This window comes from Scyliorhinus torazame, chromosome 18 (assembly GCF_047496885.1).
Source record: "Scyliorhinus torazame isolate Kashiwa2021f chromosome 18, sScyTor2.1, whole genome shotgun sequence".
Taxonomy (NCBI): domain Eukaryota; kingdom Metazoa; phylum Chordata; class Chondrichthyes; order Carcharhiniformes; family Scyliorhinidae; genus Scyliorhinus; species Scyliorhinus torazame.
Genome location: NC_092724.1, coordinates 152,618,876 through 152,632,667, shown reverse-complemented (window position 1 = coordinate 152,632,667; position 13,792 = coordinate 152,618,876). Strand labels below are relative to the sequence as shown.

General features: G+C 42.0%; 1 protein-coding gene across 3 annotated transcripts in view; it reads right to left on the bottom strand.

Annotated features, from left to right (window-relative positions):
* Positions 1 to 231: 231 nt before the first annotated feature.
* The window catches only part of LOC140395626 (BAR/IMD domain-containing adapter protein 2-like), a 91,644-nt gene continuing 78,083 nt past the window's right edge, over positions 232 to 13,792 (bottom strand). For 2 of the 3 annotated variants that reach the window (XM_072483621.1, XM_072483624.1), the window contains 3 exons: positions 12,674 to 12,842; positions 8,243 to 8,277; positions 232 to 2,347 (listed from right to left, as the gene is read on the bottom strand). In XM_072483621.1, the coding sequence (XP_072339722.1) occupies positions 2,278 to 2,347; positions 8,243 to 8,277; positions 12,674 to 12,842 (274 nt within the window). In that variant the 3' untranslated portion in view covers positions 232 to 2,277. Of the gene's footprint in view, positions 2,348 to 6,784; positions 6,851 to 8,242; positions 8,278 to 12,673; positions 12,843 to 13,792 lie in introns of all 3 variants that reach the window. The other variant, XM_072483622.1, reaches the window with a different exon arrangement.

Sequence of the window (13,792 nt, the reverse complement as noted above, 5' to 3'; positions counted from 1 at the left end):
GGCAAAAGTTTTCAAATAGGAGGGGGCAAAGAAAAGAGGCATCCTAACAGTATTCCTGATCAAATCTCAACACTCAAGCCACAGTTTGAAGTGACCCACCCATTTGAGTCAAATAATATACAGACTCAGAACAAGATAGGTGCAGAGTTAATGATAAAATGACCACAGTGTAGTGACTAAACAGTGAACTTTTCAACTAGAAAACTTCAATCAAGGAACAGAGACAAGGAGGATTTTTAAACAGTGGAACAATTTTATTTCGCATAAGTTACTATCAAAATCATTTTTGATTACAAGAAATAAACTCTAAATAGGTCAATTTAATTCACAAAACATGGTGATTTATGAAAAATGGCAGCTATAGAAATCTGCATTACAATGCAGATTATAATCAACAGTCTTGGTATGTCATACTACATTACAAAGCTTATGTAAAAATGAAAAGGCACCCATTAAACCATATTCCTGCAATAATGAGGCTTTAATACAGAACTGAAAAAACAAGGTGGCTGTTTTTTTGTGGGGTTTAAATGTACTGATTTGGCAAGTGGATCTGTTTTTCTGTAACTGAGTCTCCATGATTGCACAGTATAAGAGACTAGCAAGCATTGACGTGCCAGGATTTCAACATAAAAATAAATATGAAACAGCACAGGTTGAATTTGCATTCATTGCTTCAGAAAAAAAAAGCGCAACCACTCTCAGCTAGTGTTTATGTTCCAACTGCCTTCCCGTCTTCACCAACAAGCAGTTTAAGACAAATCAAAGTGACTGATGCAATAAAGTTTCTCCTAAAATTTTAATCCACTGCCTTTACTCAAAATTTACCCACAGAAAAATCACAAATTTCATTTGGTTCTTGCAGTAAATAATTTAAATGGCTAACTCCGGCAATAGTCCAACCATTGTTCCTTTAGTGATCACAAGTTTCATTCCTAACTTGTTTGTGCAACTAAAAAAGTTTTGTTTAACTTGACAAACAAATGGGACATTATGTTAACAAGATTTCTTTTCACCATTCTGACTAACCATATATCATTGTCTAAAAGATTACAGAACACTTTCCATTCATAAAAGTGAACCACAGAGTGTTTTATCTTTGCTCATTAATACTGGTTATCTCCGTGTCTGACCAATCCCTGGCTTTAAATACTCCTTTTGCAAGGCAGTCACCACTCAACTATTGCTGTATTGAAATGACTATCACGTCACACACCTGCAGCTGCAAATGTTTTGTTTTATCATTTTTAAAAACTTTCCAATTCCTCGCCCACTTTGAAGCAATGCTGTTAAATAAGTAAAGAGATGCTTAATACATTTTTTCCACCTCAATGCGCCCTGAAGTTTGTGCAAGAGCAAGAATGTTTCCCGAAGAATCATGCTTCCTGTTTCTCAGTCTCATCAGCTCAAAGGCATGGTTTCATTCTTGCGGGCTTCAGGCGACTTATTTACTCATTCAACTGATCTACCACCCCGATAGTCAAAAATGTGTAAAAGGAAGCACTACACATACTACAGATTGGAATGTGAAATAATCTTTGATAACTTTATATTGCGCTGTTCGTTGGGGGGAAAAAGATTAAACTCTACAAAAAGTATAAATTCTTGTTTCTACAGATTATCCACAATATCTTTGCCATCACCAGAGTACTTATTACTTGGAATGGAAGAGTTATAGGTGAGAGCAAGGATTCGAATAGCAACCATTAAAATTCTAACAAATTGAGGTAACTCTGGAGTAAAGTTAGCTCAGTCATATGTACAATTTGATTTTTACTTTCTACCCCCTCCCCAACCCCAAAACACTTATTTGGAAAATGAGTGCTGTATACGCTTTATAACTAGTTTAACAATTCTCAATATTCTAGTTTCTCCAAGTGTCAACATTTAACCAATTCCCGCAAATAGCCAGGTAATAAAATATTGTTTTATATGCTGATTAGTACAAAGTATATGATAAAAAAATACTAACTGCTAATTCTTAAACACATGCATAAATTACAAACACCATACAAATCCCTAGCCAGACAAGTGTAATTAAACAATTCTCTCCACCCAGTCCCTCAAATATAAAGCAGGGAATAAGATGGGTGGGATTTAAAAGTGGCATTTCCATAGCAATGTGTGCAATTGATATATCTGTAACTTTAGTGACCATCTTCAGATGGGTCAATTCTAGTCTAAAGACACTGTTCTCATGCGGTTTCAGATTTAGACATCTTTGGCATCTTTTGCCAATAGCAGGTGTACAGTGTAAGAATCTTGCAGAGTCAGTGTTCAGTTCACTTTAGAGGCTGATTTGTCATTTGTTTTCGTTGGCTTCAATTTGACATTTGCAACAGCTTCTCTGCAGGGAGGAGAGAGAAAGCATGTTAAAGCAATGGGTGATTCCGAGGAATACAGCAGTGATACCATGACAGTATGGCTTGCAAGAGCTCATGGCACCCGGGAGTTACTTTGCTGTGAATATTGGTTGGGAACAGAAAAAATGGGTGCGGCCTGCTCATTAGAAATACAAGAGTTTTCTACAGCTAGCTGGGAGTTAACAATAAAATGCAGTTCATTAAACAGAAAAAAAATGTAAAAACCTGATTTCCATAAGAATTCTTAAACAAGGAGTTATATTTTGATTGAATGTTTGAGGTTTTACATTATTCTATTTCTTATGAATATTCTTCTACTAAAAATTTTTTTTTAATTATTGCCCTCCCTGGGGTGCCTAAGCCACTCGGGTGGGCAGACTGCAGGATCGCTGTTCCCTGATCCCTGTTCTATAGTGCTTGAGAACTAAATGCAAAATGAGCATGAACTGCCGATTGGGGCTTGTTCTTTGGTTTTCTACGCAATGCTATCTAGATTCTGCTCCATAGTTAGGGGATAGATAGGAGATTCTGTGGGAACGAGAGAGACTCGCGGTTGGTGTGTTGCCTCCCAGGTGGCAGGGTGCGTGATGCCTCGGATCGTGTTTTCGGGATCCTGAAGGGGGAGGGGGAGCAGCCCAAGTCGTGGTCCACATAGGCACCAACGACATAGGTAGGAAAAGGGATAGGGATGTAAGGCAGGAATTCAGGGAGCTAGGGTGGAAACTTAGATCTAGGACAGAGTTATTATCTCTGGGTTATTACCCGTGCCACGTGATAGCGAGACGAGGAATAGGGAGAGAGAGGAGTTGAACATGTGGCTACAGGGATGGTGCAGGAGGGAGGGTTTCAGATTTCTGGATAATTGGGGCTCATTCTGGGGTCGTGGGACCTCTACAAACAGGATGGTCTACACCTGGACCAGAGGGGTACCAATATCCTGGGGGGGAAATTTGCTAATGCTCTTCGGGAGGGTTTAAACTAGTTCAGCAGGGGCTTGGGAACCTGAATTGTAGCTCCAGTATACAGGAGGTTGAGAGTAGTGAGGTCATGAGTAAGGTTTCAAAGTTGCAGGAGTGTACCGGCAGGCAGGAAGGTGGTTTAAAGTGTGTCTTCTTCAATGCCAGGAGCATCTAGAATAAGGTGGGTGAACTTGAGGCATGGGTTGGTACCTGGGACTTCGATGTTGTGGCCATTTCGGAGGCATGGATAGAGCAGGGACAGGAATGGTTGTTGCAGGTGCCGGGGTTTAGATAGTTCAGTAAGCGCAGGGAAGGTGGTAAAAGGGGAGGGGTGGCATTGTTAGTCAAGGACAGCATTACGGTGGCAGAAAGGACGTTTGATGAGGACTCGTCTACTGAGGTAGTATGGGCTGAGGTCAGAAACAGGAAAGGAGAGGTCACCCTGTTAGGGGCTTTCTATAGGCCTCCGAAAAGTTCCAGAGATGTAGAGGAAAGGATTGCAAAGATGATTCTGGATAGGAGCGTAAGCAACAGGGTAGTTGTTATGGGAGACTTTAACTTTCCAAATATTGACTGGAAACGCTATAGTTAAAGTACTTTAGATGGGTCCGTTTTTGTCCAATGTGTGCAGGAGGGTTTCCTGACACAATATGTAGATAGGCCAACGAGAGGAGAGGCCATATTGGATGTGGTACTGGCTAATGAATCAGGACAGGTGTTAGATTTGGAGGTAGGTGAGCACTTTGGTGATAGTGACCACAATTTGATTACGTTTACTTTAGTGATGGAAAAGGATAGGTATATACCGCAGGGCAAGAGTTATATCTGGGGGAAAGGCAATTATGATGCGATGAGGCAAGACTTAGGATGCATCGGATGGAGAGGAAAACTGCAGGGGATGGGCACAATGGAAATGTGGAGCTTGTTCAAGGAACAGCTACTGCGTGTCCTTGATAAGTATGTACCTGTCAAGCAGGGAGGAAGTGGCCGAGCAAGGGAACCGTGGTTTACTAAAGCAGTCGAAACACTTGTCAAGAGGAAGAAGGAGGCTTATGTAAAGATGAGACATGAAGGTTCAGTTAGGGCGCTCGAGAGTTACAAGTTAGCTAGGAAGGACCTAAAGAGAGAGCTAAGAAGAGCCAGGAGGGGACATGAGAAGTCTTTGGCAGGTAGGATCAAGGATAACCCTAAAGCTTTCTATATATATATGTCACGAATAAACGAATGACTAGGGTAAGAGTACGGCCAGTCAAGGACAGTAGTGGGAAGTTGTGCTTGGAGTCCGAGAAGATAGGAGAGGTGCTAAATGAATATTTTTCGTCAGTATTCACACAGGAAATAAACAATGTTGTCGAGGAGAATACTGAGATTCAGGCTACTAGACTAGAAGGGCTTGAGGTTCATAAGGAGGAGGTGTTAGCAATTCTGGAAAGTGTGAAAGTAGATAAGTCCCCTGGGCCGGATGGGATTTATCGTGGGATTCTCTGGGAAGAGGGATTGAGTTTCGGAGCCATGAGGTCATGTTGCAGCTGTACAAAACTCTGGTGCGGCCGCATTTTGGAGTATTGCGTGCAATTCTGGTCGCCGCATTATAGGAAGGATGTGGAAGCATTGGAAAGGGTGCAGAGGAGATTTACCAGAATGTTGCCTGGTATGGAGAGAAGATCTTATGAGGAAAGGCTGAGGGACTTGAGGCTGTTTTCGTTAGAGAGAAGGTCAAGAGGTGACTTAATTGAGGCATACAAGATGATCAGAGGATTGGATAGGGTGGACAGTGAGAGCCTTCTTCCTAGGATGGTGATGTCTAGCACGAGGGGACATAGCTTTAAATTGAGGGGAGATAGATAGAAGACAGATGTCAGAGGTAGGTTCTTTACTCAGAGAGTGGTAAGGGCGTGGAATGCCCTGCCTGCAACAGTAGTGGACTCGCCAATACTAAGGGCATTGAAATGGTCATTGGATAGACATATGGACGATAAGGGAATAGTGTAGATGGGCTTTAGAGTGGTTTCACAGGTCGGCGCAACATCAAGGGCCGAAGGGCCTGTACTGCGCTGTAATGTTCTATGTTCTATGATGTCTGACACAAAGCACTGGACCATATTTTCAGGCGTTTCTGAAATATCACATCAGGTTATAACAAAAACTTGAGAACTAAAATAATTTATGGGTTTGTTAAGATTTCTTTTGACAGGAAGATTTCTCATTTGCTTGGAGATATTTCTATTCAAACTTTAAATTACTGTAGAGCTGATGCCCAGTTTACATTAACCTAATACTTCTGGGACAGGTACTAATAATCAATCATAACTGAACATCTGGAAAAACACCATTTATACACCACGTTTCAGCAATTCACCTGCATTTAATTTATCTGTTTAAAAAACATTGGATTTGAGAGCTACATTATATAATCAATGTGGACTCTTTAATAGACATCAGCTGACCATTATAGTTGAAAGCTGCAATTAATGCCTGCAGCGTGCACATTCTGTACTTTGCTGTGGCACATCTGCTCTTGCCGTACTGAAATGGTAACACAACTGTTAAGTGACTTAGTGGAACAAATCACAAACCAGTAAATTGCAAGCCACAAGCAGAGAGGTTGTCAGCGATGAATCACAGGACCAAAGTCAGCCAATGCCTTGAGTCAAACAAGCTTTTGTGTGATTGGTGCAACAGTGAAGAGACCCAAAAGCTGGACAGCGATGAAGTTTATGAAATGATGACAGAAAACATCAGCTTATTCCCTGGGACAATAAGACATTGAAAGGAACAAGAACAAGTCATATATACACTAAAGTAAAAAGGAATTGGATAACAAATCTTTTAATGCTTTCTCAAGCACATTTAGGTCCCACCCTATTCCTTTTAATGGCCAGCTTTGTTGGTTTTATTCCCAGTGTCACTCTCTTACTTGCCTTTCTTTTAAGTGATTTCTGGCAGTTCAGTTCTTAATGGTTGCACTCGATGGAGTGTCAAATCCAAACAAAGGGGTTCTACCTCAGAAGGGAGGAAAATGGCGGAGACCAGCCACATGATATGAAACACACTTACTGCCAACCAGTTGGGAAGTGGCATTAAACAGCAAACGCTTGAAAGTCTGGGAAAATACAAAGACTGGCAAACAGTACTGTAACAATGTCTTCAAAAGGAGCCAGGATTGATTCAGGAGGCAATCACCCTGATTGTACTGAAGTACTGACAATCCTAAATTTGAAATAGAGTTGAAGGAACTATTCCAATTCCAGTCACTATATTTCACTTACATTTTCCGATACAACAATAATACATCTTTTTTTGCAGTATGAAACACAGAAACAGATGGAGATCAGTCAGGACTGTGATGAAAGTGAGACAGAACCTGCCCATTTGTGAAGCCACAGTGGAAAATGAGTGATTGTCACCAGCAACAGACAAGGTGATAAAAGTCAGACTGGCATATTGAAATGCCAAACTTACTAATCTAGAGAGGCCTTATATGTGGCAGAGGTTTAAATTCAAAACCTTTCAATCTCGGCATCAGAACTGTAATGAAAAAAATTCAGTCGATTTGTACCTATAATTGTAAAACTCTGGGAGGGAAATCATATGACACAAAACTAAGGTCAGATATATCAAAATTAACAACACCAATTTATTACCAATAGATAAAGGCCCACCCTCATTCAATGGTTCAATAATGTGATCTACGGAGTAGCTGATCCATATGGTCAAGCCAGTACAACTGAGCCAAGGACATTTTGGGTTGGGAAGAGGAAACCCCAGTTCTGCACACCTTTCAGAGTGAAGGCTGCAGGTGCAAGTGGGGAAAGGATAGAATTGGGCTTTTCTTTGATGATTCCAGCTGTGAAATGATCATCAACCTTTACCAAAGCTTTCACCTCAGTAAAAGCCACAGAGCAATTGAAACCTGTGGTTTCGTAATCTGTCCAAACGCTCCGAAAAGGACAGAGGCCGGAGAAAAAAATGGCATACAGGCAAAACATTTTGCACTGTGTCAAATCATTTGAGAATAACCACAAACGGCACGGGAATTGCACCCGTGCTGCTGGCCTCGATCTGCATCACGAATCAGATGTCCAGCCAACTGTGCTATATCATGCACCCCCCCCCCCGCCAATATCAGCACATCAGAAACTCTGTTGATTTTACAAAGCAATATTTAAAAGCCAAGAAAGTTACTTTAAGATATGCTTGACACAAAGATTTGATGAAAATGGCTGTTTTTGGCATTCTTTCGGGTGGAAGTTGACCCCGGAGCAGCAGGACTTCACATTTGATGCTGACTGCCCAACACTGAATCAAACAATTAACTAATCTGGCTTACAAAAGCAACATACTGGATGCTAGAAATCTGAAATAAAAACAAACAGTGCTCAAAAACCTCAGCACATCAGGTACTACCCGTGGAGAGAGAAACAGTGTTTTTTTGTTGCTTTTTAAAAATAAATTTAAGAGTACCCAATTCATTCTTTTTTTTTAAATTAAGGGGCAATTTAGAGTGGCCAATTCACCGACACTGCACATCTTTGGGTTGTTAGGGCGAAACCCACGCAAACACGGGGTGAATGTGCAAACTCCACACGGACAGTGACCCAGAGCCAGGATTGAACCTAGGACCTCGGTGCCATGAGGCAACAGGGTTAACCCACTGCGCCACCGTGCTGCCCCGAGAGAAACAGAGTTAATGCTTCAGGCTGGATGCGTCATCGACTTGAAACGTTAACTCTGTTTCTCTCCACAGATGCTGTCTGACCTGCTGAGTATTGTCAGCATTTTTTGTTTTTATGACTATCCTGGCTTTGTTGATTTTGCCCCGCCTGTTACTTATGAACTTAATGTTTTAAAAGTCTGATTTATGATTGAGCGAAAGTGCAATTGTTTTTCTTCAAAAATTTAAATTAAAAAAATTCTTACTTCAAAGAAAGTCTTGAATGATTGAATTCCGGGCCCTAGAAAGAATCAGAGAAATTAATGTTACTCGAGTGTCCACTAGATGTCAGCATCAATGCTTACAGTTACTACAAACCTACATTACCAACTTTTAGTAATGATGAATCTAAACGTAATAAGCTTGTGCTCATTGTTTCAACTTCAATATTGTGCACTCCAGCACCCCCAAACACAATATCAAACATTGAGTCATCGAAACTGAGAAAGAACTTGCATTTATACTTGCTTAGCCTCAGGATGTCCCAAAGAACTTCATAGCCAATAAATTACTTTGAAGGGAAGCATTTTAATAAGGGCAAACAGAACAGCCAATTTGCACACAGCAAGGTCCCACAAAGAGCAGTGCAATGAAGAACAAGTTAATCTGTTTTGGTAGAAGAATAAATGCTGTCTAGCGTTCTAGAACTCCTTGCCCTTCAAATAGTGATCACGTCATACAAATGTATTTACATTTTTCAAGGAGCTGACTATGTGTGTAGATGAGGGTAGTGCAGTTGATACATGGACTTCAGTAACGCTTTTGACAAAGTTTGCATGCAAAACTGGTCAGGAAGGGAGGAGCCCATGGGGATCCAATGCAATTTGGCAAATTAGATCCAAAATTGGCTTAATGGCAGGAAGCAGAGGGTGATTTGTGACTGGAAGCCTGTTTCCAGTGGTGTTCTGCAAGGATTGGTCCCGGGTCCCTTGCTGTTTGTAGTGTACATAATTGATCTGGATGTGAATGCACAAGGTTTGATCAGTAAGTTCGCAGATGACACAAAAATTGGTGGTGTGGTAAATAGGGAGTAGGAATGCCTCAGATTACAGGACGATGTAGACGGGCTGGTTAGATGGACAGGACAGGGGCAAACGGAATTTAACCCTTAAAAATGTGAGGTAATGCATTTTGGGAGGACTAACAAGGCAAGGGAACATGCAATGAATGGTAGACCCTCGAAAGCACAAAGAATCAGAGGGATCTTGGTGTGCATGTTCATACATCTCTGAAGACAGGACAGATAGATAAGATGGTTAAGAAGGCATATGGGTTACCGGTCTTAAGAGCAGGAAGGTTATGATGGAGCTGTATAAAACACTGGTTAGGTCACAACTTGAGTACTGTGTGCAGTTCTGGTCGCCACATTATAGGAAGGAAGTGATTGCACTAGAGAGTGCAGATTCACCGGGATGTTGCTTGGGCTGGAGCATTTCAGCTATCAAAAAAGATTGGATAGGCTTGGGGTTGTTTTTCTTGGAGCAGAGAATGTGGAGGTGGGACCTGATTGAGGTGTATAATATTATGAGGGCATAGATAGGGTGAATAGGAAGGAACTTCTCCTCTTAGCAGAGGGGCCAATAACCAAGGGGCATAGATTTGAGTTGCAGGGCAGCTAGTAAAATCTACACTAGTGAAAATCCCAAACCCTGGAGATCAAATCTTAATGGGTCACAAAGATACTTATTGAAAAGGATATCAATAAAACAGGTATGGTGATAATTTTTGAGGAGAGGGGAGGGAGAGAGAAGAGAGAGAGGGGGGGGGGGGAGGGACAGAGAGAGAGAGAGAGAGAGAGAGTGTGTGAGAGGTAGAGAGTGAGAGGTAGAGAGAGGTAGAGAGAGAGAGAGAGAGAGGAGGGACAGAGAGAGAGAGGAGGGACGGAGAGAGAGAGAGGGGGAGGGAGAGAGAGAGAGAGAGAGAGAGAGAGAGAGAGAGAGAGGGGGGGGAGGGACAGAGAGAGAGAGGGAGGAGGGGACAAAGAGAGAGAGAGGAGGGACGGAGAGAGAGAGAGGGGGAGGGAGAGAGAGAGAGAGAGAGAGAGAGAGAGGGGGGGGGGGAGGGACAGAGAGAGAGAGGGAGGAGGGGACAAAGAGAGAGAGGGGGAGAGAGAGAGAGAGAGAGAGAGAGAGAGAGAGAGAGAGAGAGAGAGAGAGAGAGAGAGAAAGGGAGGGGAGAGAGAGAGAGAGAGAGAGAGGGGAGGGATTGAGAGAGAGCGGCGGGAAGGGCAGCAAGAGGGAGAGAGAGAGAGAGAGAGAGAGAGAAGAAAATCTTCACTATGATAACATTAAAAGTTTAAGTAGCAGATTATCAATACATTATCGAAATCTCTCAATTTCTGGTCATTCCTCTTTCAGGAAAGAAAACAATTTCAACACTAACTAATTCAAAAATTTCTTGTCTGGTCTTTAGATGTTCCCTGACCCAATGCACCAGGTTTCTAAACCACCTCTGAACAGAATATTAAGTTGTTTAAACGAATAACAAGCAGATGACCTAGAAACATGGATTAAGGAGTGTGCTATAGCGTGAAGAGGCTCCACGGTGTGCAATCGCCATGCTGTAATTAAAACCCTGAAAGCTCAGTTTGCATCTCGTGAATTTATTTGAATCTTGGCTATGAGCAACCTAATCTTCTGCTGAATATGGCATTAGTGACTCAATAGCTCTGCTGTTTTGGTGATAGCTGTCGAGCTGCAGATGCTTTACACGAATGTACTAAATTACTTGTGTTCATGGTGCACAATTACATTTTAAATTTTTTTTTTTTTTTTGACTCAGCAAGAGAATATTTAAGAATGTTCAAAGTACTCGGTGCTTTATGTTATGCCAGTGTTTGGCTGAATTTGCTCGAATAATAATGAGGGCCTTTCAAAGCACTTAGTTTTATGTTACATGACAATATGCTGTACACATCAGCTCTCATCTTTCAGACCCCTAATTCAGAGATTTACAGCCAGATTCGCAGTTCCTTCCATCGGTGCATTAAAAAATGCCCAATGCAACCTTGTACTGAAGTCCTTTCTCTGAGTGCATGTGAGCACGTGACCCTTTCCACCGTGAGTCACAGCTAAAATATGTCATGAAAATAATAATGATTTACAATGTAGGATAAATGACAAATTTTAAAGGAACATCAGGCCAGTAGCTTCACCATTTCAAAAGGTAGGTCTGGGTGCATGACTACTCAGTTCTACTGTATATAAAGGGTTAGCAGAAATCTGGAATAATTCTCAAAAAGTTGCAAGACGAGGCCAATTGAAAATTTCAAAATGGAAATTGACAGTACCCTTACCCAACAAAAATCAAAAATCTAAGGGTTACAAAATCAAGGTAGGTGATGGAGACAAGCTACAAATCAGCCATAATCTAACTGAATGGTGTAACAAGCCCAAGGGGACTGAATGGACTAACACAACAAGCTGTATTTGATGTTATTGTACTGTTGTATGGAACAATAAGAAGCCTAAATTTGCGAGAAATAATGGGGTGAAATTGAAGCTCGACTGTAACACAAACCAGAAGGTAGTAGATCATCCACCCGGGACATCACTGCAGGAATTCCTCAGGGTAGTGTTCTCGGACTAACCATCTTCATCAATGATCTTGCTTCCAATACAAGGTCAGATATGGGGATGTTCACTGAGGACTGCACAATGTTCAGCACCATTCGCGACTCCTCAGACACTGAAGCAGTCCACCTCCAAATGCAGCAAGACCTGGACAATATCCAGGCTTGGCAGGACAAATGGCCATAACATTCGTGGCCCACAAGTGCCAGGTAATGACTATCTCCAATAAGATCGAACCAAAGCATCGCCCCATGACATTCAATGGCATTACCATCACTGAATCCCCCACTATCAACATCCGGGGGGGGGGGTTACCATTGGTCACAAACTGAACCAGACTAGCCATATAAATACTGTGGTTACAAGAGCAGGTCAGAGGCTAGGAATCCTGCAGCGAGTAATTCATCTCCCGACTCCCCAAAGCCAGTCCACCACTACAAGGCACAAGTCGGGAGTGTGATGGAATACTCCCTACTTGCCGAGATGAGTGCAGCTCCAACATCATTCAAGAAGCTCAACACCATCCAGGACAAACTTTTATTGGCACCACTTCAACAAAAATTTACTCCCTCCACCTCCAATGCATAGTAGCAGCATTATCTGCAAGATGTACTGCAGGAACTCACCAAGGCTCCTTAGGCAGCACCTCAAACCCATGACAACTACCATCTAGAAGGACAAGGGTAGCAGATACATGGGAACACCAAGTGCCCCTCCAAGTCACTCACCATCCTTACTTGGAAATATATCGCCGTTCCTTCACTGTGGCTGGGTCAAAATCCTAGAACTCCCTTCCTAAGAACACAGTAGGTGTACCTACACCACATGGACTGCACCGCCTCAAGAAGGCAGCTCACCACCACCTTCTCATGGGCAATTAGGGATGGGCAACAAATGCTGGCCTAGCCAGTGAAGCCCACATCCCATAAAAAATGAATTTTTAAGAAGTTATACATCCCACCAGAAGACCATGGAAAAGAAAATTGAGTGGGATGTCAAATGTATTGATGATCCACTACAACACTGACATTGCAATTTACTTACAAAACAGTGTTTTATGAATACCTGTGAGAAACCTGGTACTGCCATACTGTAGGGCCTGGGTTTAAAAGTGCTTGAGCTGGGCAGAGGATGAGAAGTCATTTTTAAAGTTGAGTTGTAGTCGGGTGGAGGAAGGGAGAGATCTTCTTTCTGCAGAAGGTTCCCTGTGCTGCTGCTTTTCACATGGTTCAAGCTATATGATGCAAGACATGGCAAAATTAATACTTGAGAATAGACATGGACAGTAACATTTAAACACAGGTTTATTCATCAATCAAGTGTATTAAAAGGTACTTGAAATGAAAATCGCTTATTGTCACAAGTAGGCTTCAATGAAGTTACTGTGAAAAGCCCCTAGTCGCCACATTCCTGCGCCTGTTCGGGGAGGCTGTTACGGGAATTGAACCGTGCTGCTGGCCTGCCTTGGTCTGCTTTTAAAGCCAGCGATTTAGCCATGTGCTAAACAGCCCCTACTTTTCATGGGAGTCAGTGAGGAAAACCAATTTGCAGGACATGGGCATTATCAATGCCAAGTCTGATGGTGGGCATTCAAAAAGCACGTGGCCCACCTTAAGGAACCTATTGTAGTGGAAGCAGAATCTTTATTTTTATAATTAGTTATTTAATCTCTTATGATATTAAAACATTCAGAACAAAGCAAAGCACGATTTAAAATTGTGGATGTTCAATTTGAAAATACGGGTTCTAAAACAAAAACTAATTAGCGAGAATAGGAGCTGATGTCAAAAGCACAGATTCTAGGTATTTTTGAGGTGTAATGGACTGGAAGAATCACGGAGAGAACAAGCTTCCAGGTACCCAGTATGAAAGATGTTCTTTTCAAAACAGGATCAACACCTCCATGTTCACATGATTGGTGTGTCAAATATATTCACCCCAGTGCTTCAGAATGTCTAGGAAAACATTTTTGTCTCAGCGTTTGGTGCATTTTCCAGGAATATTGTCTCACTAATTTCAGGAATATTTATTTAGGAGGACTTCCAACGTGGAAAAGAAAACTTTAAACTTAACCTTGAGTGAATTGTCAACTTGAGTGTTGCTTGTTGATCCCCCTGGGGACATGACACCATGAGTGGAATTTCCAGCCATTCCCACCAGTGGAAACTTCTGATCCTGCAAAGG